General features: G+C 44.8%; 1 protein-coding gene across 1 annotated transcript in view; it reads left to right on the forward strand.

The window, feature by feature from the left end:
- The window catches only part of SRPRB (SRP receptor subunit beta), a 94,518-nt gene extending 83,487 nt beyond the window's left edge, over positions 1-11,031 (forward strand). The window contains exon 7 of the mRNA XM_085634231.1: positions 9,635-11,031. Within this exon, the coding sequence (XP_085490357.1) occupies positions 9,635-9,851 (217 nt within the window). The 3' untranslated portion in view covers positions 9,852-11,031. The remainder of the gene's footprint in view (positions 1-9,634) is intronic.
- Positions 11,032-24,494: the final 13,463 nt, after the last annotated feature.

Genomic DNA, 24,494 nt, shown 5'->3' on the forward strand with positions numbered 1-24,494 from the left:
AAGCATAGCAAGTATTTTAATGTGCCAGCTCTGAGGCAAAAGAGCAAACTTCGATCCCAGCAATTAGTTTCTTTTAAAGGATAACTAGCTGGGAGATAAGGGGAGCTTCTGTCGTCTACCATAGATATATAACGAGCAACAAGGTTTCGCGCGCTCTTGTGCTTGTCTTGCGTCCCCGTAATATTTATATATGCCTTCTCTAATCGTCCTTTTATTGATACCTTCTAGCTGGTCTGGGTTTTGAAAAACATGGCCAAGATTTACTCTATTCAAACTTGCCCATACTTCTGTCAGCCACAGTATGTCTCCACCCTTATCGCATTTTCCCCTGCGATCTTTGCATTGAAATCACCACCCAAGCAGATTCCAGATAGTTTTTGATTCCCTGTGAGATTTGGTATATCCGAAACAAAATTTAAAAGATTAACAAAATTCATATTAGGTATAGATAAACAAATCATTATTATAAAAATTAATAAAACCGATCGAAACCCCCCGTGTGTATATCGAAGCTTGGATGTTAGCGCTTTTGGTGGGGATTGTTTTAACACTGCCGCCTGAAGAAATTTTCACCCAGGTGGATAGGCCTCCAGAAGGTCGGCCTTGTTTAGGGTGGGGTGCTGTAATATTGAGGCATTCATACCCTTCAAGATACAGGTCTATTGTTGCCCAAATCTCTTGAAACATTAAGATGTCATTTTTGTTTACCATATTGACCCAATTGACACTGCTTAGTTTAGAGGCCAAGCCTGCAATGTTCCAGCTTAGAGCATGTAACTTTGGGTCATATAGCTGTGGCCAATATGGGTGTCAAAGGGACGATTTCAGTAGGTTTTAGTGTATATGACGGTCAATCTAAACTAACAAGATCAGAGAGGGCAGAGAACCCGTTTTGTAACGGGTATAAGGAGATGGCTGGAATGTGCTGCTCAAAATTTGGTTTATAAAAGAAACCAAAAGGTAATGCCCAAATGTTAGTGGGTAAAAAGCTGTTAGTCTCCTTTCCATCAATATTGATCTAACAAGTGCTGGTCTGCGAAAGTTAATAACAATGCAATCTCCCTCAATAGTCTTGTCTGACAATCCAACCCAACCAACCCTACGTACCATTATGATGTCATTTATATTAAACCTCCTGAACCCTTTGTGTTTGGTTAACCAGTCAATACTCTTATTCCGTAGTTGGTCCCAAGACCCAGATGTATTCTTCCCTATTGGGGGAACCTCTGCAAGAATCAGGACATACGGACACGCTGCCGGTGGTAGGCTTAAAACATCATTACTTGCCTCAGCAAGCCCGCAAACATTATTACAAACAATATTTGTAGTGGCTGTAGGCAAGGCGTGATCAATGATTTGACTAGATGAGTATGCTGTGGTGGAAATGGCTGGATTTTGAGGTTTAACAGAATCCATAGGGAATTTAGGAGGAATGCTATCTTTTGTTCTGCGACAAGTTTTGCAAAAGACAGAAGGCTGTGTAGGATTTATAATTCCCTGGCAATTGTGTCACTCTGAGTCTGTGGTTTAGAAACGCCGCCCTGTGAAGATAACTGCTTAGGTTCATTACTATGCGAATTTAACTTATTAGTTAGTGATTCTAAGCGGTCCAAGAGCTTCCATAGTGCGGCAAAATTCTTATCTACAAGCTCTTTGACTCGCTCATACATTGTATCTATAATAATGTCAATTGCAGTATCCCCAAGTCTAAGATTTGAAAAGGGTGTCGGTGTTGATTCAGTTTGGGTACATACAGAGCACTTTAGTGTCTCTGAGAACGTTAAATCAACAGAGGCGCAGACAGGTACTTGGTCGGCTGAGACTGCAGGACCTTGGATCCATGTGGTTAGCGCAGTGCGTTGTGGATTTGAACTTGGGGGTTGTTTCCGGTTAGAACAAACCGGCTTAGCCGTTTTCCTTTTTCTTTTTGCCCAGTAACTTCAGGGTTCGGGGAAACATCCGCAGTTGCAGCAATGCCGTTGGAACAAGCCAGTGATGGGGGATCCTCCGTCTCCCTAATATGCCCAGTGTCCTCATTTCCCTCAGCGCCTATTTCACTTTCTCGAACTGGCGATAGTAAATTGTGATCAGCTGATATAATCAATGTTGGTGAGCAATCAATGCAGTCAATATTCTCAGTTTGTAGAAGGAACTGTGGTTTTACTAGGCCCATGGACAAGCGCTTCTCGGTTAGCTTGATTTCAGTGCTAACGTTATTAACTGCTCTCTCCAACATACTATCTATAGACGTAGTGTTACGTGGGGCAGGAGTAATATTAAGTTTGCCCATAGCGATTGCTGTCTCAAACATAGGACTTGAATGAATCACCACTCACTGCAGCCATGCAGAGATGATCAAAGTTGTCATAGTGGTGGCCCAGCCCGGCCACTGACTGCCCCTGATGGGCACATACGGGCCCGCGCTTGGTCCGGGCTTCGTCTGGGCGACGTCCCGCGCTGCGGGTGGAGATGCAGTGCTATAAGCGCAATGACCCAGCCTCCCCCCTCACTCGCGGCACACGCAGCAGCTGTGTAGGGTAGTGGTGCACTCTGGGGGTTGCAGTCCTCCCCAGAGTGAAGATGGCAGTGCGGGCTGTTTGGCGGGCCCCTGGGACCATCGTCCCACCAAGGGTTCCTTCCACAGTTTAGTTAAAGCGTCCCGTTGCAGCCGGTAAACAGCAGGCAGCAGAAAAGTCTCACGCGCCGCGGGGGAGAGGCAGTGCTATAAGCGCGATGACCCCGCCTCCCCCTCACTCATGGCACTCGCAGCCGCTGTGTAGGGTAGTGGTGCACTCTGGGGGTTGCAGTCCTCCCCAGAGTGAAGATGGCAGTGTGAGCTGTTTGGCGTGCCCCTGGGACCCTGGTCCCACCAAGGGTTCCTTCCACAGTTTAGTTAAAGCGTCCCGTTGCAGCAGAAAAGTCTCCCCAGTAATACAAATTATCATTAAAGACTGGACACAATAATACGAATCACACACTGTAAGAGTGGGGAATTCATGATGCAAGAATTAATGCTTTCAGTTCAGCCAATTAGGGAGTGCAGGCACCTAAGGACTGTGCATGAGTTTATTTGCGGTTGAAATTTACCTTCCAACATCACACCATGAACGGAGGTACACGCTGCTGAATATTGGTTTTTGGTATCGTGGAAGTAGGGCGTCCGCATTAGGAACACTTGCTTTTGTGACAGCCTGAATGTTGGAATGAGATTAACGACAATCATGCGTGTCCCTTCTTTAATGACAGCCATCTGAACTGCAGTCAGTATTTTTCAGTAGATGCAAAATGCATTTCCGCACTGGAATATAAATGCAATTAATACGCAATCGGCATACAGATGACCAGGTTTGAAGAATTTACACATGTATGTAAGTGTTGTGTATCAATCAAGTCAGATTGTAGTGATCTGGGTATGTTTGTATGGTTTGATGCCCAATGTAAATTGAAAACGTCAGGATGAATGAATTCTTATATTAATTTTATATGTTGTGGGTCACCAGGAATAAAAGCTCTGCCAAATTAAGGAATCCTAACAATGGTTGCAGTTTCTTAAGCATTATTTGGTGATTGTTGCAGAGCGCACTTCTCTAGGAAGTGTTGCAAGACTCTTTCCCTCATGTGTAAGTTTGTATCCGAGGAATATGACCATTAGAAATGCTATATTTGATTTCTTAAAGTTGAATTTGTAGCCACTTTCAGTAAAACCCAAATATTATGCAATATGTTCTGGCTAAATGTGTGTTTAATTCATTGTCCGTGAGGTAGATATCTACGTAGGACGATGCATCTGGGTCAGTATCATGTAGAATTGACAAAATGTGGGCAGCAAACCGTCCTATGACTGTTGATATACCCCATGGTGAGTCGATAATAGCGACTTTGAGCGCCAAGAAGAAAGTCCAATCCCTGCTTTCAGGCGCTATATTCTGGCAGAAAAAACCATTACAAAGGTCCAAGATTGTTTTACAGTTTTTACGGACTATATTACTGATAAGTGCTGTAGTATGTGTATTTTGTATTGCAAATGTGTGTATGACTATTTAAATGCCTTTAGTCTAAGACTACGGTATGATTGGTCTGGCTTCGCCACAGGAAAAAGAGGGTTATTCGTTTGGGAAATAGTGCTCAATCACACCCTGGTATTCTAATTGTGAGAGAATTTCTCTAACAGTTGCTTTAGCATCCCGTTTAATTGGATTTTGCGCTTGCACTTGTGGGCTGGACCGTATGAGTATTATATGATAAGGAGACCTCTTATCCCTGCCGACATGATTGTGGTATAACGCTTGGACTTGTGCCCATTTAGATGTATAGGCTTGTTTGACCTCATCAGGGACAAGCTAAAAATTTTATGGTGTTATTACTTCCTCACTTTGTGGGAATGTGCATAAAAACTCCAGGGGTTGATCGACCTCCGCAAAGAGAATGTCATGATAATGTTACATCACACCATACGAGTAATATTCTCGGAAAATGTATGTCACCCTCAATTTGTATATCCAAATTATATAACCTGTCTAGAGGGCCTACACGATGGTCTGGGGTTTCAACTGTAATATATTGATCAGTTGCTTTCGCTGTCATATACTCATGGAGATTTTGGCGCACAATAGTGATCTCTGCTGTGCTGTCGGAGTCACCGCCCACCTCTGGTTCAGGAGGACAGTTCTCGTGTTTGTGGCATATATTGCGGTTAAAGCTGCCACTTTATTTTTCTGAAATTGGGGTTTCAACTGTGGAAGTTTCTCTACCTTCTTTATTTTCATGTCAAACGAACGTTGTGAGTCCGTTTTTGGTTTCACTTACTCATCCTGTCTGCGCTCAGAACGTCCTCCTTTCTCATATTGTTTATCCGATGAGTCCTGAAAGAAACGAGAAGTCCATGTATCAGAACACTGATACCTATCAGGTGGCTTCAGTTGTGTGCGATCACACAAATTATAGCGGCTGTCAGAAGCTCTGTTTTCGGAAAACCTCCTCGAGACCTAGCTTTCTCTTTTAGTTTGGGTTTATCCCATCGTTTTTTAGCAAACTTCATGTTTTTTTTTGGGAGTGTCCTCGTTAGAACCAGGTTTGCCAAGTTGTGGTTTATATGGTCTGGCCCCCAAATTTACGTGTCCTATAGAGGTATACACCTCGTCAATAATTATAGGTAGCTCACACTCCTGGTGGAACCTGGCGCAAGCCGTTGGTGTATAGCCAAAGATGCTGCTTCGCCTTTAATGTTGGCTACAATCATTGACGAGTCTTTAGGAACATTTGCTATTCATTTCATCCCCAAATTAGGAGCAGAGGCTGCCCTGTGTTCTTTATTTGTTTCAACACGTCCGCCAACACTGACATAGACGGTGTACCATGTGTTATGGTATAGACTGCAGCAAAGATGTTGTTCCATGTGGCACAGTCACCTCTTTGGGGAACCATCCCAAGTGGTAAGCACATAGTCAATATTCTATGTTTATCTTGTAATCCCATGATGGGGAAACACAACTTCAATTTGATTAATTTGATGAGCTATCCAAAAATGAATTTCATCAGGTTTTGTGGGGATTTTACCCATAATTGCATCAATAATTACAGGACTAATTGTAGGTTCAGCAGGCAACTGTGGTTGCCCTGTTAGAGCTGCCTGTGCTGGGACAGCCATCAAGGTGCGCAGAACATACTGTTAGCCGTCAATATAGGCTCAATAGACCAGTGTATAACGGCTCTAGCTCCTAGTATTAAGATTTTGTGTCTTAGGGTATGGTGTATAACCAGCTAGCGCTGGCCCTGTGGCCCCTTCATTACTAAGGGCGCCTATGTGTACATATTCTAGAACGTGTATTAGGGCCCCTCGGAAACAATTTTGATGTTCCCAAACAAATAGTGGAATTTCTAACTTCTTGATATGCTCTGTATTATTGTGATGGTACAACGTCAGTGTACGTATGAAATGTTTTTTTGTTAGCATCCACAGCTGGAAAATGGACTCGAGAATAAAAACTTCCAAATAGACATCTTGGGCTTCAACCACAAAATTTACATCTCCAACCACATCACCAAGTCCATGTTAAGTTAAATGTGCGTGGACTGCAGGTCTGCAATTATCAGCTATAGGTATAGTCTGCGGCACCACCATTATTAATGAAGTAAAGGAAACTGAGCGGAAACACTACTATGGGTATCATTTTAAAGGTTCAAGCTTGAACAACCAACAGAAAACGTTTAGTTGCTTCCTAAAATACTGTGGAGGAGTAATCCCTAACTCCATGAACGTCTCCAGTTATGGTGTATAGAGTATTAAGGGCACACACAAGTACTGCTCGGGTAGATCTGTTAAAGAAGTACCTGCCCAATGTTGGTAGCGCCATTTTGCCCGCATTCTGCTGGTAAAGCAGAACTGTGTGTTAGGACGACAGGACGTCAAAATGTAGGGACAGTGTCCGTCTACAATGTCACTATCTGTCGGCCCAAATATTAGCTAGCTCACAGTGCCTCGCCTGAACTCCTAACCTTCCCAGAGTAACAGGTGATTTTGGCAACTTTGAACATGACACTCTAGTCCACAAGGGAACCATGGACACAGATCCTCCCTTTTTGTTACTCACCCACTCATGCTTGCCTGTAGTAAACCTAAGAAAGACCCAAAGAAAGTTTCCAATACATTTCTTGAAACTATCGTAGTCTATAATGAAGTAAATGTGCTGCAATTATTAGGCAGATGCAACTAAACAAAATAATTTGCATTACTAAAAGGGTGTGAAGGACAATCATCCCAACCATGGCAAATTATCTATCTGACTAGGTCTGCCTTTACTATGTGAACACAGGGCTATATTTGTGATCTCTGGGATTCGCCTCAGACCCCATACCTGGTTATGTAGTTAGGTGGTCTGTATTATGAGTGTAAACTTAGTTTACGCAGGGCTGCATGTCAGGCACTGCTGTCTTTTCATAACAGTCCTCTCTGCCGTAATTCTCCTCTCTGGCCACAAAGGGGACGGGACACAGTTCATATGATAAGGACTAATGTGTTGGAATATGCAGCTGAGCGATTGTGCTACATCCAAAACATTAGGAGCTGTTGCTGAATGAGCAAAGAAAACAGTACACTATGTTGTTGTGTATTCCGAGGAACCTTGTACACGATGTGCAGACTGAATCCCAAGAGGAGTCCCTGAATAACAAACAACATGTAAGGTGTATTCCTAGAATAATGTTGCAAAAACAGAGGTATTATATGTGGCTATGCACAGCAGAGGCAGCCTAAAACGTCTAAGACTCCAAACAAAGGGAGAACCAAAGTGGTCCAGATGGTAAATCACTACACACAATTATATCGAAGTTATGTTTCCAAAACTGAAACAAATGTACGGGTAAGTTATGTTTTCTTAGCTGGTAAGACTTAATGTATGTTTGTTTGAAAAAATCTCTGATATTCGCTGAACAAACCACAGATAAAGTTACGTTATGGGTAAACAAAAAAAATAAAAACCTGAAACTGACTGAAATTGGACAGTTTTGGTTAGCTGAGAAAAACATGTCACCATTAATACACCTCTCCTACCCTCAAATAAGATGTCACAGGTGGTTTCGCAAATTGCATTATAGATAACCTCGTATATCATCTGACTGTTAATATTATGGAACGTATCACTATCTGCTTTCTCTTCTTGTCTTGGGGAAAGTGATAGAGATGTTTTAGCTCATTTTGGTCAGTGGAATTGGTCCTGGGACCGAATTGTGATTGGGTGCAAAGCCTGGATGAAGGCAAGACCTTTACCTCAACCCACGCTGTGCATCGTTGAAGGTTATGTACAATAAGTATCTCCATACACAGTTGGGTGTAAGACCTGGCCAAAGACCACACCCTATGCAAGGCTGTGGGAAGCGTACTCTTGGTTATCTGCATATGGTTGCTCATTTCAGGGCCTCGCAAAATTCCAACCCTTGCCCTTAATCCCCGCTGTGCAAATTTGAAGATTAGGTCCATACAGTAATTTATCCTAGTTTTCAGCAAAGCTACGCGGTCAAGTCAATCCCCATAAAGCATAGCTTAATGTAATGTGCAATGGGTTAATTACAAATTAAACACCGGCTGGACAAAGGACCAGGCCAGTGGACATACCTTGCACCCAACCCTGTAACACAAAGCTGAAGGTTCTGCACAGTGCAATATGTTCACATTTGGGGTGGGTACAGAATTTAGCTGTAGGTGAGATGAAAATTATATCTATAAATAACAGTATACAACACTCCAGTAAATAATACACACAAACAAAACATTGTATTTCCATAGTAAATACATTGATTATGTCAGTGGTGAAGTGATGCAATTTCACCAGTGTTGTCATTGATAATGACGTTTGTGATGCCATCTGTGGCATTATACTTGAAGCCTAGAGTTTTACATTGCATCTCGAGGTAGGATTTTCTCAGCTAACTATAACTCTCCAATTTCAAAGGATTTGATTTAGGTTTGTTCCTAAAGATTATCTCAATTTAACTGTTTTTTACCCAGTGGAAAAAGGATATGTGATGTTTTCCCGGATTCCACGGATGGGCAGCATTGTTTTACTTTCAGAGATGTTCTTACGATGGAGAATAGTTAATTTTACTGTTTCTTAATGTAATTATTGCGAAGTACTTTCAAGAGGAATTGAGCAGATAATGTAGATTGTGCAAGCTTGGTATAGAAGATGTCTTGAACTAATACCTAGTTCACTGCCTAATCATGATAAGTCTGTCTAACACTCAGTTTACTGATGCACTGTGAGCACTTGAATGTCAATGATGCCCTTTATAGTCAAATGTTTGTGAAACTTTGAAATTGAATAGTTTTATGACCCTTTAATCTTCTAATGAGCTAATTACCACCTTCTTCTCTATTTTTGCGTGACATGTCTGCAGGTCAAACATCCCTTCTTTTATTTTCCTGTTTGTGTTGGTTCCCAGGCCCAATAGAATGATGGTGCTAGGGTCTTGTATACAATTATATTTTGATTTGAACTGGATGTGTTTTTTTCTTGGCCAATGATTCATGTGTTTGATTGTCATCTCATAAGTAACTTGCATTCAGGCTGGTGTTAAGGGACTTGAGGACTCCAAATCTTACATGGCATAGTTTGTGTCAGAGTACACATTGAATCAACTCCTGAATCCGATCAAACAACTACTTGGTGGGATATTGTATTCCTCTTAGCTTTCAATACTTGCCATTGCTTTCTTTCCTCCTCAGACAATTCTCTTTCTCTTAAGCTCTCTCTCTTTGCCTTTACTAATCTTTGTCCCGTGCTCCACCTTTTCCCCCTCACCTTTCACACTTCTCCATGTGTTCCATGTTGCCTCTCTACTGTAGTTGTCTTTATCACGAGGCAATGTTATGGCGACATAACAGATGGGTCTAGTTCTACCGTGCTGGGGTGGTTATCTCTTGTGTGGAACTGAGCCCAGTCCTAGCTCCTACTCGCATTCCTGGTCTTCTGCAGGATTCAGTTTTGCCTTCACCTTCAGCTTCTCGTTCCCTCCCTTCTCAGCACAACACACAAGCATCACACAGCTACAACTAGCCACACCACTACAAGATGGAATCACTTCTAGCAGTGCGATGCACATTCCTGCATATTAATGTTTTTCTTCTTTTCTCTAACAGCAACACATTGCGAGTTACTCGTAGTGCTGCCCTTAGCAGCATGGACAGCTCAACCACAGATGGAGTCCCTCAACTTGGAAAGAAGGGCAAAGAGTTCGATTTTTCACAGTTGCCCATGAAGGTTGAATTCTTGGAGTGCAGCTGTAGGGACAGTAAAGAGGAGGAGGGGGGCGCCAAACTTGGCAGTCTGGAAAAGTGGCTTGTGAAAATTGCTTGATGACTATCCAGCTGGATGAAGATTGGAGGGCATTGCAAAAAGAAAAGGGAGGAGACCCAGGTTGAAGTTCAGTTGTAAATTTATTGGGTGCTGGTTCGTCCCCTTGTGAGCAAGTTTATTGGATTGGATGTTGTAAGATGACTCCAGCATTGGCATTGTGGAACTGGCTTGCTTCTTTTCCAGTCCTTTCGCTTCTGTGCCTAGGAAAAGCACTGCCAACACTCAATAGGGCTTTTTTTTAAAGTCCTGTTTTATTGCCACTGGACATATGGCATTATGCATCTCATTTTACCATCTTGCTAAACTTCATTATGTCTGGTTTGATATTGCGATTCTTCACCTGGTTTGAACAGTTCTACAGTACAATGGAAGTTCGTGAATGTCAGCATTTCTGTGGACTTTATCTCAACATGCCCCCAAAGAATACTTAAGTGTTCATTCTCTTCTGCACTGCAACGCTTCAGGCATTTGTCTTTTGAACTTGAAATACAACTTCTAAATACCCAGTAGAAAATAAAAATTGCATTTGTGAAACCCTTATTTTTAGTACTTGCCCAGATAATGTCTGACTGGCATGATTTAATGATGTGTGATTCACATAACTTGCATCCTTCATAACACATACACCAAACATTTGTGTCATGACCATTAATATTACCAAGTTGGCCAATGTCCATGGCCCTTCTCTAGGATGTTTTCGGAGACTGACATTTCTGTGTTACTACACAACTTTCCAGGCAAAATACGGATGCTACCGGATGCCCATTCTCAAAAAGTAATTTACATTTTTTGCCTTGCTTATGAGACTTTTGGAGAAATATTGAGTCTATCACTGAAAGTGACAGGACTTTCAATTCTTAATTCCTGTGTTCAATTGTAATGGATTTGTTTATTTAATACAGGCATAAACCATATCATGAAGTGGGTCATTAAGATCCCTTGAGTGCTGTAACCATGATTGCTCAACTACCAGTGCGGCTCAACCGCCAGTGCAGCACAACTGTGTTCATATGAGGGCTGTTCGTAGTCTGGTAATGTTTACAACCGCTATATTACAAACAAAATTATAAAATAATGTTTGTTTTGTTTTGGTCTCTTAAATAAGTTATAGGTAGCCAAGCTGAGTGTACATTTGTTTTTCACATTTTATGTTGATCTCATTAAAACACAGATGACTAGATTATGCTTTTGCATTTTCTCTCTAGCTGCTGTGACTGACTCTAAGTACTATGTCTGTAGTGGACACTCAGGAATCATTAATGTTGCAAAGATTGGGTTCAATAAGGTTTTTCTTCTGCTTGCGATTTTGAATGTGTGGGCATATAGATTCAATGATAGCAATGCAACTTCATCTGTGTGCTTTTGTTCAACAACCACTACCGCTACCAATATATGGGACCTTTTAACTGATCAAAGTCCTGACATAGGATTTCTTACTGAAACTTGGATAAAACCCTCCTCCATCCCAGCCATTGCCATGGCTATACCGGATGGCTATCGCATCCAGAGACTCGACAGGACAGGCCGAGCTGGTGGGGGCATAGCCGTAATCTGCAGAGATTCCATGTCTGTTTCTATCCTCGATCAACTGTGCACAGATGCATTCGAATGCCTCATATTTAGACTAGACCTACACCCCAACACAGCTAGAAAGGAGCTCTAGTGTACAGGCCCCCAGGCCCGTTACTGGGCTTCACTAACCAATTATTAGAATTTATTTCCCCGCATGTGATTGCCACCCGCAATTTCCTCCTGCTAGGAGATTTTAATTTTCATAGTGAAGATGCCCTCAACCATGACGCCATGCTATGTGTAAAAGACCTGGCCTCTTCTGGACTTGTAAAAATTAACTGCACACCCACCCATGTAGCTGGTCACACCTTAGACCTTATCCTAACTAACTCTCAGAACATTGAATGTGGAGACACCCATCCCCTGATTTGGTCGGACCACTCCTTGGTGAACTTCCAACTCACCAGCCCCATCATCTCCGCCAGCCCAACAACTCACATTAATCGCTGGTATAGACCCTGGCACAAATTGACGCCCGATCATCTTCTGTCCCCTTTTCTCTCTTGGGACATGGACACCGTCTCTTACAACGTTGAACAACAACTATCCCATTTTAACTGTCATCCTAAACACTATAGACAAGGCAGCTCCTATGAAGCTTCAAACCCACCCTCCTAAATCTACTCCCTCGAACTGGTACTCCCCCGCCTTGCGGGATGAAAAGAATCAATGCAAGAAGCTAGAGCGGACTTGGAGACTCTCCCACAATGAGCAAAATAAAGTTAGCTACAAGACCGCTCTGACCACATACCACAAAAATATTAAAAATGCTCGCAAACTCCACATTTCATCCCAATTAGATCAAGCCGGAAACAACTCCAGGACTCTTTTAAATTCTGAAATCTTTTACCAATCCTAAAGCCTGTGATACTGCAGAAACTCCATCGCAATCTCTATGCGATAACCTTGCCTCTTTTTTTATTCAGAAAATTGAAAACATTTATCAGAAAATTATCTCAGCGAATGTTTCCTCCCCCCACGCCCCCCCCCCCCCCCCCCCCCATCCATAGCGGACCATACTAGCCATCTAAACACTCCATTCCAACTCCACAGCTTTCCTTCTCTCGCCGTTACAGAAGTCATATCCCTTCTCAAATGTACTAAATCAGGCTCCCCCCATGACATCATCCCTGCCAAAGTATCTTCTAGATTCTCGACCTAACTCGCATTACCCATCTGCTCTATCCTCAACAGCTCCTTGAGCTCAGGCAGACTTCCTTCGGAATGGAAAAATGCTCAAATAATCCCCATCCGCAAAAACCTTAAAATTCAGACTTCTGAGCTGACTAACTACCGCCCCATCTCCCTGCTTCCCCTACATAGTAAGCTCATTGAGAGACACATTAATAAACATCTGTCTGCGTTCTGTGAATCCGCTCACCTTCTTGATATTTCCCAGTCGGGCTTTCGGGCCAAACATAGTACAGAGACTGCCTTAGTGGAGGTGACTGATAACATCAGGATGGCACTGGACAAAGGTCAAGCAGCACTTCTGGTGCTCCTTGACCTTTTCAGCAGCATTCAACACCATCTCACTTCAGATCCTGCTGGAGAGGCTACAAGACATAGGCGTTCAGGGACTCGCATTGAAGTGGATGACTGATTTCCTAACTGATAGAACCCAAACTGTCACCTTGGGCCCCTTTAAATCTGCCCCTTCCCAGGTTACCAAGGGGGTCCCCCAGGGCTCGTGCTTGAGCCCCACTCTTTTTAACATTTATGTGACTCCCCTGGCCAAACTTATGAGGAACTTGGGATTCAATCCCATTTCATATGCAGATGATACCCAACTCCCCCTCACCTTTGACAAGAACAGACCTGACCTCCAACTCATCTTCTCCAAGGGCATGATGGCTATTGCCTCCTGGATGCAAAGACATTTCCTTCAATTAAACTCAGAAAAATCTGAAATCATGCTGTTTGGAGGAGCTGCCACATGCCGGTCACCTACCTGGTGGCCTGAGGAGTTGGGTAAAGCCCCGTCACCTAAGCAAGTGGTCAAGAACCTAGGTATCAGAATCGACCAGAAGCTCACTCTAGATGCTCACCCCAACTCCACTACTGGCATCTGTTACTATGTTTTAGGTCTACTTAGGAGAATTTGTCCTCTACTACCCCCTTCCATGAAAAAAACGCTGATGCAAGCCCTGATACTAAGTAGAATAGAGTACTGTAATGCCTTGCTTCTTTCGGCCAATGAAGCCTCCCTTAACAAGCTACAGGTTGTACAAAACACGGCTGCCCGCCTAGTTGCAGGCGTCCCTCCTAGAACCCCCTCTATTCCCCTTCTTAAAAACTCCACTGGCTCCCTGTTAGAAAGCGAGTGAAATTTAAGATAGGCTGTACTGTCTTCAAGGCCTTAAACAACCTAGGCCCGTCCTATCTCTCTAGTAAGCTAACTAATTACACCCCTTTGCGCACTCTTAGGTCAGGCTCTAAACGCCTACTATTCATCCCTAGAATCAAAAAATCACGCAGTGGTGGCAAAGCTTTCACATATCTGGCCCCTGCTTTCTGGAATGAATTACCTCTTCAACTTCGCGACTGTTCGACCATCTCACATTTCAGAAAACTCCTCAAAACCCACCTCTTTTAACACTGTTTTGTTTTGACTGAGTTAGCATTACCGTCCAAGCGCAGAGATACCCCTTGGGGTGAATCAGCGCTATACAAACCTATAAAATAAACCACAATGTGCAGCTTGTGGTCTGAACTAAGCTAGAAGTTCTATACTGAAGAGACTGACTGGTTAGAATTCAGAAGTATATATACGTCTCCTCCTGGAAGAGGTGACGCGGATGAGACAAGCTCATCGTTGGGCCAGGCTGTAATTCTTCCAGTGATCAGGGATTAGTCTGAAAACATCTTCCATGTTGGCCTAGCCTCGGTAAGTGAAACAGAGTGCGCTATGAAAGGAGGATCGTTATGTAGATGCCTGCCTTCCGGAAATGAGTGAGGATGGGGTGTGATCACTCTTGGTGATTGAGAGTTGTCCAAATATTTCAGAAATGGTCTGAGCAGCATATATCCTCTCATCCCACATACCTGATTTCAGATTGGAGGTTTTTAGAATGTTATTTGCACAAAGGGGCTTGTGAGATTGCATTTGAGATTTTGAGGCATTTGTGTGCCTGGGTGTGAGTTTTACATTGGAGTCTAGCTTTCATTGGGAGCTGGTTAGACTGTTAGTCTGTGTTGCTGCTTCCAGCTTTTCCTATATACAAATCAAAATAACCCTCAATTCAAATATTAGACACTAGAAAAAACTACGGCTTAAATAACAATGAATGAACAGTTTGCAACGCTCCAGACCACCACAGGTGTCCCTATGCTTGAGAGAAGCAGGAGCACAGACTGGTAAAGAAACTCAATACAGTTCGTAAAAAAACATGTTTTACATTTCCTCCATGTGAAGGCATCATTTTTTGAGTCATAGAGAAATTGATATAGTGGTTTGAGCTTAATGTTGGCCACTAAAAATTACATGCCACGTATGCAAGTATATTCATGATTAGGTACTCCAGATGCACTCTTCAGAAAGAGCAAAGGATAGTGTCTGATCAGCGCGATAAGGACAGAAACAGTTCCGCAAACATGGCTTCGATAGCTTGAGAGATGTACTTAGTCTTGAAGGCAACTCTTCTGGCTTCATAGGTCCAAAGAAGTTGAATAAAATGGGAGAATGTAATTACAATCTGGATGCTCTTGACCCAGAGTAAAAGAAAATTAGGGAGACAAAGATCCAGTAAATTTGTATACTTAAGGGGTGATAAGATGACACCTAGAAGAAGCAGGCAGATGCTCTCCCCTTGAATTCTTAGAAGCCGAAAGGTGATGGAAGCCACTTCACTGACCACCGGGAAATCTGAAGTAGGCTGAAATAGAAATAAAAAGAATGCCCAAATCATGCATATTATCTGGCAGCAGTTGGCAGCCTCTGTGACCAACTGGAAGGCTCTGTCCAGAAGGATCCCCTCAATGTTATGTTTTTAAAAATGTTAATATCCATCACTGTGTTGGACGTACAAATTACATGTACAGAACAAGCGAATATGCTCAAACATTCTAGTTTCTTTCCACTGTTACAAATCTGTAAGATTGGGCACATTCCAGTTGTCAATCATTGCCAACAGTAAACAGTATTTTTGCTGCAGCTTCCTGACTGAACAGATGCCGTATCAATGTGCCATCTCCCCCAATGGCTGTCCCAGCTGCTTTCTAAATATTACAAATCTTAGAAGTCTTTGCCTCCAGTGTAGCCACGAACATCACATGTAAAATTTTGGTACATCAGTTATGCATCAAACAGGAAGTGTGGGGTGGACGAGGGCATCCCACAGCACAATGCATCTAGTTTTGGCTACTTGGGCATTTGCCTCTGGGCTCAAGAAAGACCGAAAACACTTCTATTCATAGATTTTCTAGCAGTGTTCGCCTCATACCTCTTCGGCATGCAACACAGCTCTCTCCACTGTCGCACACTTTTCAACCTTTTTTCCCCATCTGTTATGAGGTTGTCCATCAGAGCTTCACTGATGCTTGGCAATGTCTCTGCGGGTGAGGGCCAGAGCCTGGTCCAGGAATCTTTTCCCAGCTTCCCTTTCCTTTTTAGGTCTCGCTGAGACAGCGAAAGCTGTCTCTTTGAGACATTTTGTAAGTGGGCTTTCAAAAGTGCTACCCACATGGTTTTGCTGGCCTAGGGCTTGAGTGCACGATGGCGTGCACAGGTGCTCCTCTGCTCCTTGCATTCCCCCCTCCCTTCTCACCCAGCCCTTTGATGCTCTGCTCGATTACTTTCACTTTAGCCGCTTTGACCCCTGCATTCCCCCCTCCCTTCTCACCCATCCCTTTGATGCTCTGCTCGATTACTTTCACTTTCGCCGCTTTGATGTTTGATCGCAAACGCGATCACTTCCGCTTGGCATAGCCTGTACTTGTTCTCCTTGTCCTCACATATGCTCTTCCCTCTGTTTTTCTCTCTGGTCTCACATGTGCTATTCCCTCTGTATTTTCACTCTGCCCTCACATGTGCTTTTCCCTCTCCATTTTTCTCTCTTTCCTCACACATGCTATTCCCTCTGTTTTGTCTCTCTTCCCTCACATGTACTCTTCCCTCTGCATTTTTTCTCTATGCTCTCACATGTGCTCTTCGCTCTGTATTTTTTTCTCTGCCCTCGCATGTGTTCTTCTCTCTATATTTTTCTCTCTGCTCTCACATGCTCTCTTCCCTCTGTTTTTATCTCCAGTCTAACATGCGCCCTACCCTCTGTATTTTTCGCTTTGCTCTCACATGAGCTCTTCCCTCTCTATTTTTCTCTCCTCCCTCACATGGACTCTTCCCTCTGTATTTTTCTCTCTGCCCTCACGTGCTTTTACCTCTGTATTATTTCTCTCTGCCCTCACATACTCTTCCTTGTATGTTTTCCTCTTTGCCCTCAAGTGCACTCTTCCCTCTGATCACATGCATACACAACTATGCACACATACAAACACACACATGCATTTACACACACACATGAACATATACAAACACACACAGACATGCATAAACATATGCATATACATGCACACCAACCCCACATACACATATAAACAAGCACGCACACCAACATACTCAAACACATATACATACACACAAACATGCATACACAGACATAGGTATACACACAAACATATGTGTACACATCCATGAAGACAAATTAACACAATGACACACCCATACTTGCACACCAACACACACATGCATACACAAACATGTACACATACAAACACACACACATGCATACACACACAGATATATGCATATAGACACACACACTATGCACACACACTCATCTCCCGTACTGTCTCAGGGGAAGAGTCGGTGTCAGCTGTCTCCTAGAGGGAGATCTCGCATGTGACAGTAAGACTCAGAGACATGTGGCGGTGGGGAGAGACAGACATGCCTCCCTTTAATTGTGTTGTTGCAAGATGGTGACTATCTTCTGCCACTGGTGCATTCAGATAAGCGGCAGGAAGTTCGTCGGACACATGCACTGGTTTCAATTTCGAGAAAGTGGGGTGAACGTTTCACAGATCGGGAGTGTGTGTCAGTACGTTTTGTTTAACCGTGTGGTCATGAATCCTTTAATTGCATAAGTGAGCGGGTATGGATGTAAACAAAAATGTAACACTAATACCACATTTTCTGTCCCTCTTGTGAACAGGTTTGCTGTGAATGTATGAATGAGAATGGCGTTTTAGAATACGTTGCATGGAAAAGGGTCAACATGGTGTATACGTGTTTTTTTAAATTTATTTTTTATTGCATGGTTAACGTCATGATATACCGGATTCGGATGCTTCATTGCAGATCAGTTGTTTGTCCCGTGGTTATTTACGAGTTTAGAAAATACTTTTGTATTGTTTCGATTCTTTTTGTCTCTGCCCTATCTCTTGGCTGCGTCCTTACTCTCTCCCATCTTCTCTCTCCACCTCTTTGCTACATGTTCTCTCGTAATGTTTTCATTTTCCCCAACTCTCCTCTTTACTCTCTCTAATTCTTGTTTTGCTCCTTTTCTGTCTCTGTCCCTTCTCTCCTCTTTCTCTCCCCACCTGTCCCTTCTCTAACCCCACTCCTCTTCCTCTGCCCGCCCCCCCCATCCCTCTCTCTCGCAGTACTGCAGCATAGGCAGCACCAGGTCTCTGATGCCTTCTCAGTGTTGGCCCTGGGGGTGGAGGAGGTAAGTCAGCCCCCCAAGTGAATCCCATTATCAACAGATAGTGAACCTCTATTTACCAACAAGTACGGAGCGGTCTCGGGTGACGGCTGATGCGAACAGTGATCTGCTCTCGGCCCCGGCAGGGCCTGTGGGGTGGGGGCGTTACCTTACACTAGGAGAGGAAGTAAAAGTGATATCTTCCCCTCCCCCCAACTCCTCCACTGTCTCTCCTCACCCTCCACCTCTCTCTCTCTCCTCCACTTCTGATTCCCTTCCAACTCGGTCTCTCCTTACCCTCCACCTCGGTCTCTCCTTACCCTCCACCTCGGTCTCTCCTTACCCTCCACCTCGGTCTCTCCTTACCCTCCACCTCGGTCTCTCCTTACCCTCCACCTCGGTCTCTCCTTACCCTCCACCTCGGTCTCTTCTCACCCTCCACCTCGGTCTCTTCTCACCCTCCACCTCGGTCTCTTCTCACCCTCCACCTCGGTCTCTCCTCACCCTCCACCTCGGTCTCTCCTCACCCTCCACCTCGGTCTCTCCTCACCCTCCACCTCGGTCTCTCCTCACCCTCCACCTCGGTCTCTCCTCACCCTCCACCTCGGTCTCTCCTCACCCTCCACCTCGGTCTCTCCTCACCCTCCACCTCGGTCTCTCCTCACCCTCCACCTCGGTCTCTCCTCACCCTCCACCTCGGTCTCTCCTCACCCTCCACCTCGGTCTCTCCTCACCCTCCACCTCGGTCTCTCCTCACCCTCCACCTCGGTCTCTCCTCACCCTCCACCTCGGTCTCTCCTCACCCTCCACCTCGGTCTCTCCTCACCCTCCACCTCGGTCTCTCCTCACCCTCCACCTCGGTCTCTCCTCACCCTCCACCTCGGTCTCTCCTCACCCTCCACCTCCGTCTCCACGTGTCTCTCCTCACCCTCCACGTCTCTCCTCACCCTCCACGTCTCTCCTCACCCTCCACGTCTCTCCTCACCCTCCACACGTGTCTCCTCCTCACCCTCCACACGTGTCTCCTCCTCACCCTCCACACGTGTCTCCTCCTCACCCTCCACACGTGTCTCCTCCTCACCCTCCACACGTCTCCTCCTCACCCTCCACACGTCTCCTCCTCACCCTCCACACGTCTCTCCTCACCCTCCACACGTGTCTCTCCTCACCCTCCACACGTGTCTCTCCTCACCCTCCACACGTGTCTCTCCTCACCCTCCACACGTGTCTCTCCTCACCCTCCACACGTGTCTCTCCTCACCCTCCACACGTGTCTCTCCTCACCCTCCGCCGGTGTCTCTCCTCACCCTCCGCCGGTGTCTCCTCCTCACCCTCCACAGGTGTCTCCTCCTCAGCCTCCACACGTGTCTCCTCCTCGCCCTCCACACGTCTCTCCTCACCCTCCACACGTGTCTCTCCTCACCCTCCACACGTGTCTCTCCTCACCCTCCACACGTGTCTCCTCACCCTCCACGTGTCTCTGCTGCACGCCGCACACTGCTGCACGCCGCACACTGCTGCACGCCACACACTGCTGCACGCAACACACTGCTACACGAAACATTGCTGCACGCCACACACTGCTGCACGGCACACACTGATGCAACCGGCACACTGCTGCACGCCACACACTGCTGCACACTGCTGCATTACTCACTGCTGCATGCTGCACGACACTGCTGCATGCCGCACACTGCTGCATGCTGCACACTGCTGCACGCCGCTGCACGCCACAGTGCTGCATGCCTCACACTGCTACACGAAACACTGCTGCACGCCGCACACTGCTGCACGCCGCTGCACGTCACAGTGCTGCATGCCTCACCCTGCTACACGAAACACTGCTGCACGCCGCACACTGCTGCACGCCGCACACTGCTGCACGCCGCACACTGCTGCACGCCGCACACTGCTGCACTCCACACACTGCTTTTATACGAGTTTATGCTACTGACATTGTAAATGACAATGCCTTTTATTTGTTTTAAAACCAAAACATAAATAAAAGGCATTGTAATTTTACAATGCCAATAGCTCAAACTCTTATAAATGCGAGACCTATTGCATTGCAAATGCTTGTTTGATGTACACAGTCAACAGGTGTATTTCTGCTGTAAACAGTGCCCTCCTATTAAGTGTGCATTCTAGGTATCTCTTGACCTGGACCCAAAAAGAAGCCAGCACCGGGCTGTATAACACCATGTGAATGAATCCTACATCTGCTCAGTTTCAACAAGAGCAACATGTGGTGTCGGTGTGTAACATTATATTCAGTATATTTGTAATGGGTATTCCTTGAAACTGTGTGAACATGTTCTAGTGCCTATTCCAATGCCGTCCCTTGCCTTCCCCTGGAAATGCATGCCAGTCGCCTCATGCCACTTGGTCCGCAAGGTCGGTAGCCTATCCGTCACCATCTCCGAGACCAATTTGTGTCCATTGCCAAATGTTAGCAATACTTGCAGAAACTCATGGGAGTTCAGTTCCGATCCTCCATTATTTCAAAGGTGCTGCAGTGCTGTACCACTGTTCCCTACATAAGGACCTGAGCACCAGGAAGACAGCTATCCTCAGTCACAGCAGCTCTGCCTCAGAGGGTGCCCTCAGGGTAACAGTTGCCTAGTTCTCTTTGCTAGCCCTGTAAATATCCTGCTGCCTGGAAGTCCTCCCATTGGCACGGGTCGCCCTATTAATGGGAGTGAATTACATGATGTATTTTTTGGGGGTCACAGCCTTCCAGCAGTGAATTACTATATGAGGGAGATTGGGTTGTTGTGTGAGCTTTAGTTGGGTCTCCAGAAGTAATGACACTAGGGCTCCCTTCCGCTTTGGAGCACCTACCGCCCCGATCCCACTGAGATATAACCCAGCCGGCCAAACGCCTTCCATTGCAATTGTGCAGACAAGTAGTACAACTTGTAATCTTGGGCTCCCAATGCCCCCATCCTGTAGAATAACAGTGTGTTCACTGAAATCCGCTGATGTCCATTGTCTCAAATCAACTCCCATATCAGGGCATCAAGTGCCCCGAACTATCTTTGAGGTAACCAAACCTTGAGGTTTGCGAAGATTTACAACACTGTGGAGAATAGCCATCTTGGAGAACTCAATTCTGGCTTCAATGGTAGCTGCAGTGTATGCCAAAAGGCTACACACCCCTTGAGTGACTGTAGTGCACCACCCTTATGATTTCTCGAGTATCCACATCTTAGTGGTAGAACCTGAATCCCAGATACTTAAAGGTTCGGGGCTCCCATGTGATTCGGAACTGTACCGCCGCTGCCTTTCAGGCATCACCGGGAGTGCACCAGTCATAGCCCAGTTCATTCACAAAGCACATATCGTCCTCAAGTCCTCCAGCAGGCCCACGCTCCAGGGTATCCTCGTTTCAACGTTTCGTTTTTATAGGATCATATCTGCTTGCAGTGATATCACTTGCATGCCATCCTTTTGTGGGATACCACTGTCGCCACCCTTTCCACTCAGTACACTGGCAAACCGCTCCACCGTAAGAGCTAAGCACATTACAGACAGTGGACAGCCCTGTGTCGTCCCGGCAGCACACCAGTAACGCTTCAAAGATAAATGTACCCGTTCATACCCTTGCGGTCTATTCCGCAGTGCCACCCATTTATCCCACATTTTCCATGATATCCCTAATATAGCCCCAGTGTAGAGTATCTAATGCTTTGCATATTTCTATTGACAGCACTACCGCATCTGGGTGTTAAATCGTTTACATCTCATCTAATACTTGATAGAGTGTCCTAATATTAAAGGAGGTGCTACCTATAGGAATAAATCTGTCCTCGTGCACCAGTGTCTGGAGGTAAGGCTGTATCTGATTTGCTAGTACCTTGCTAATGATTTTATAGTCTATGTTGAGCCTGGATAGCAACCTATATAAGGCCACACTCCAAGTATCACCTCCACACTTAGGAATTGAGCCGATTAGTGTCTCTCAAGAAGTAGCAAGTAGGGGGCATGATCCAGTGCTGCAGTGTGAAGTTCAACCAACTTAGGTGACAGCTAGTTTACATGTGTCTGTTAAAACTCAAACGGCAGCTTGGTGTTTTGCCCCGCTGCAGTTCTTTAATGGCTGCTTTCACCTCTGGATCCATAATCTGGCAACCCAGAATGTCGCGTTCGTAATCTGTCTACCCGGGTGAGCGATGCCGTCTCTAGAAATGAATCCATTTCAGACTCCAGAGTTGCACTCTACACTCTGTACAGTTCCCTATAGTGTTGAGTAAAGACATTGTGTATTTTGTGCAGGACAAATACTACATTACCGTTTCGTGTTTCATTTGGGTGATCGGGCAGGGCCTGTACGAGGTCTATACCAGCCAAGCCTGCACTTGCCCACTCTACCCTCCTCCTCATGGGTTGTGTGTAAATGCTCGTGGTAAGTCTGGGTTATCAATCATTGCAATATTGCCACATATGTTTCTCTCCTTAAGTAATCTGAAGTGCTTCGGGGAAACCCTGTTCCTGCTCATGAACAGTAGTTTCTGTTCTGAACAGATTGTTCTCCAATGGCCTCCTTACTACAACAGCTTGACCTATACTGAAAACTGGCAAACGACGAGAACCTGGCGGCAAAGATCTGTTCCTCGCTATCGCCGTTCAAGTGTTGCAACTTCCCCTGCTGTCAGTGTGTCTCCTGAACGAGTGCGCCACATTTACACCCTTGTTTTATGTAGGCTGAAATATTGTAACATTGACTCCATTCATCCATATAAGGAATGTATAACTAGATTGCATTCAAATGGTATGTCGGGTCACCCGCCCTGGTAATGAGCATATATGGGGGCGACTTTGCGTATGTGGGGTTGACACTTTAAAAGTCTCCCCAATTCCCCCATTTCAGAGCTGCAAAACACCGGTCACCTGCCGAAACAGTGGTCAGCCGCCGAAATGGTTCAAACGAGCATTGGCAGAGCCAATAGGTCTCTGCAGTCTGAGAGCTTTTGGCACTGGCAATGTCTTTTAGCCATGTTGAATAACAGCACGGTTGCTGTTCAACATAGCTGAAAGTTATGGAAAGCAAGCTTTGTCACCACTGAGCTGTGCCAGGTTGAGAGTTTCTCCTCCTTCCACAGTGCTTGTATTCTAACCTATTGCTGACAGATTGTGTACAACATCCATTCTTGGGTACCCCCAACACACTATCGAAGCTCAGAAGAGAGGGCAGAGCAGGCTGGCGTGTGGATGAGCTGTGGCATTAACAAGACACATTATAGCAGTGTACTGAGAAGTACTTATTAAAAGTGATAGTTTTGTCCAGCTGGTATTCTGAACTCAAACATTTGAAAGTGCTTTCATGCACAATGAAGAATTTTTTGGGGGGGTAAAAATGAAATGCTTGCACACAAATTAAATGGGGAAGCCGGATTCAGATCTCTGCCACAGCTTCTTGGGCTTGTGTGTACTCGGTTCTGTTGTATATTCATGCATTGTAGACTACCAATATGAAAATATGAATACATAATGGACACAATGAAGGAGAAGATCACATGTCCCTAAAGTGCCCGAGAAATCCCTCATTGCACATTTACTTCACTCTGTTACATGTCAGATGTTTATACCATTACGTCCTAGGACTTGTAGCTACAACTGGAAAATCAAAAGTCCAAGTATCAGATTTCAAAATAATAACATAGGACTCTGACCTGACAGGAGAGAGTTTGACAATGCTTTTCAACCCCAAAGCGTTTAACAGGTATACTTAAATATTGAATCCACTGAAGGTTTTTATGCAGTGCAGGAACAATCTAATTAGCCTTTTTTTCCAAATAAGAAATGGAGCATTTACAAATAATTATTTAAAACTGCTGAGAACACACAACTGCCAAGTCTGTGTATTGACGTGATATTTTATTTTTTAATCTAAAAGTGTTATCATTATTTTCCGTTTCCAGCTTACAAATTCTTAAGTAAGATTTAATACATCGTGCCCAGAAGCAAGTGACTTACCTGTTGTCCCCTTTAATTGTGTCTAGTTTGCAGGATTAATCAGTCATCTGCTTTTGAATGAATACATTAACAATCAATAGCTGCCAAGGAGTGCCTTCCTATATATGAATCCTTCTGCACGTTCCAACTTTTAATCAACAATGAGTTGCATTCTGAGATTTGTTATTTCACTTTTACAAATAAGAGTCTGTGTTTATGTCCCACCGCGCAAAGTGGCATGGGTTCAAAGACTATGCCCTGAATGGGATGGAGTAAGTTATGACAGCTTTTTTAGTGCAAGTTACTTACTCTGGAATGTCAGTTCGCCTGAACTCCCCACCATCCTCTGTCATGGCGGCTTTTCTGCAGACAACCTTGGTCTCTCAAATGCAGGTTGTGGCAGTACAACCTGATGGGC

The sequence above is a fragment of the Triturus cristatus genome, chromosome 11 (genome assembly GCF_964204655.1).
Source record: "Triturus cristatus chromosome 11, aTriCri1.1, whole genome shotgun sequence".
NCBI classification, from domain to species: Eukaryota; Metazoa; Chordata; class Amphibia; order Caudata; family Salamandridae; genus Triturus; species Triturus cristatus.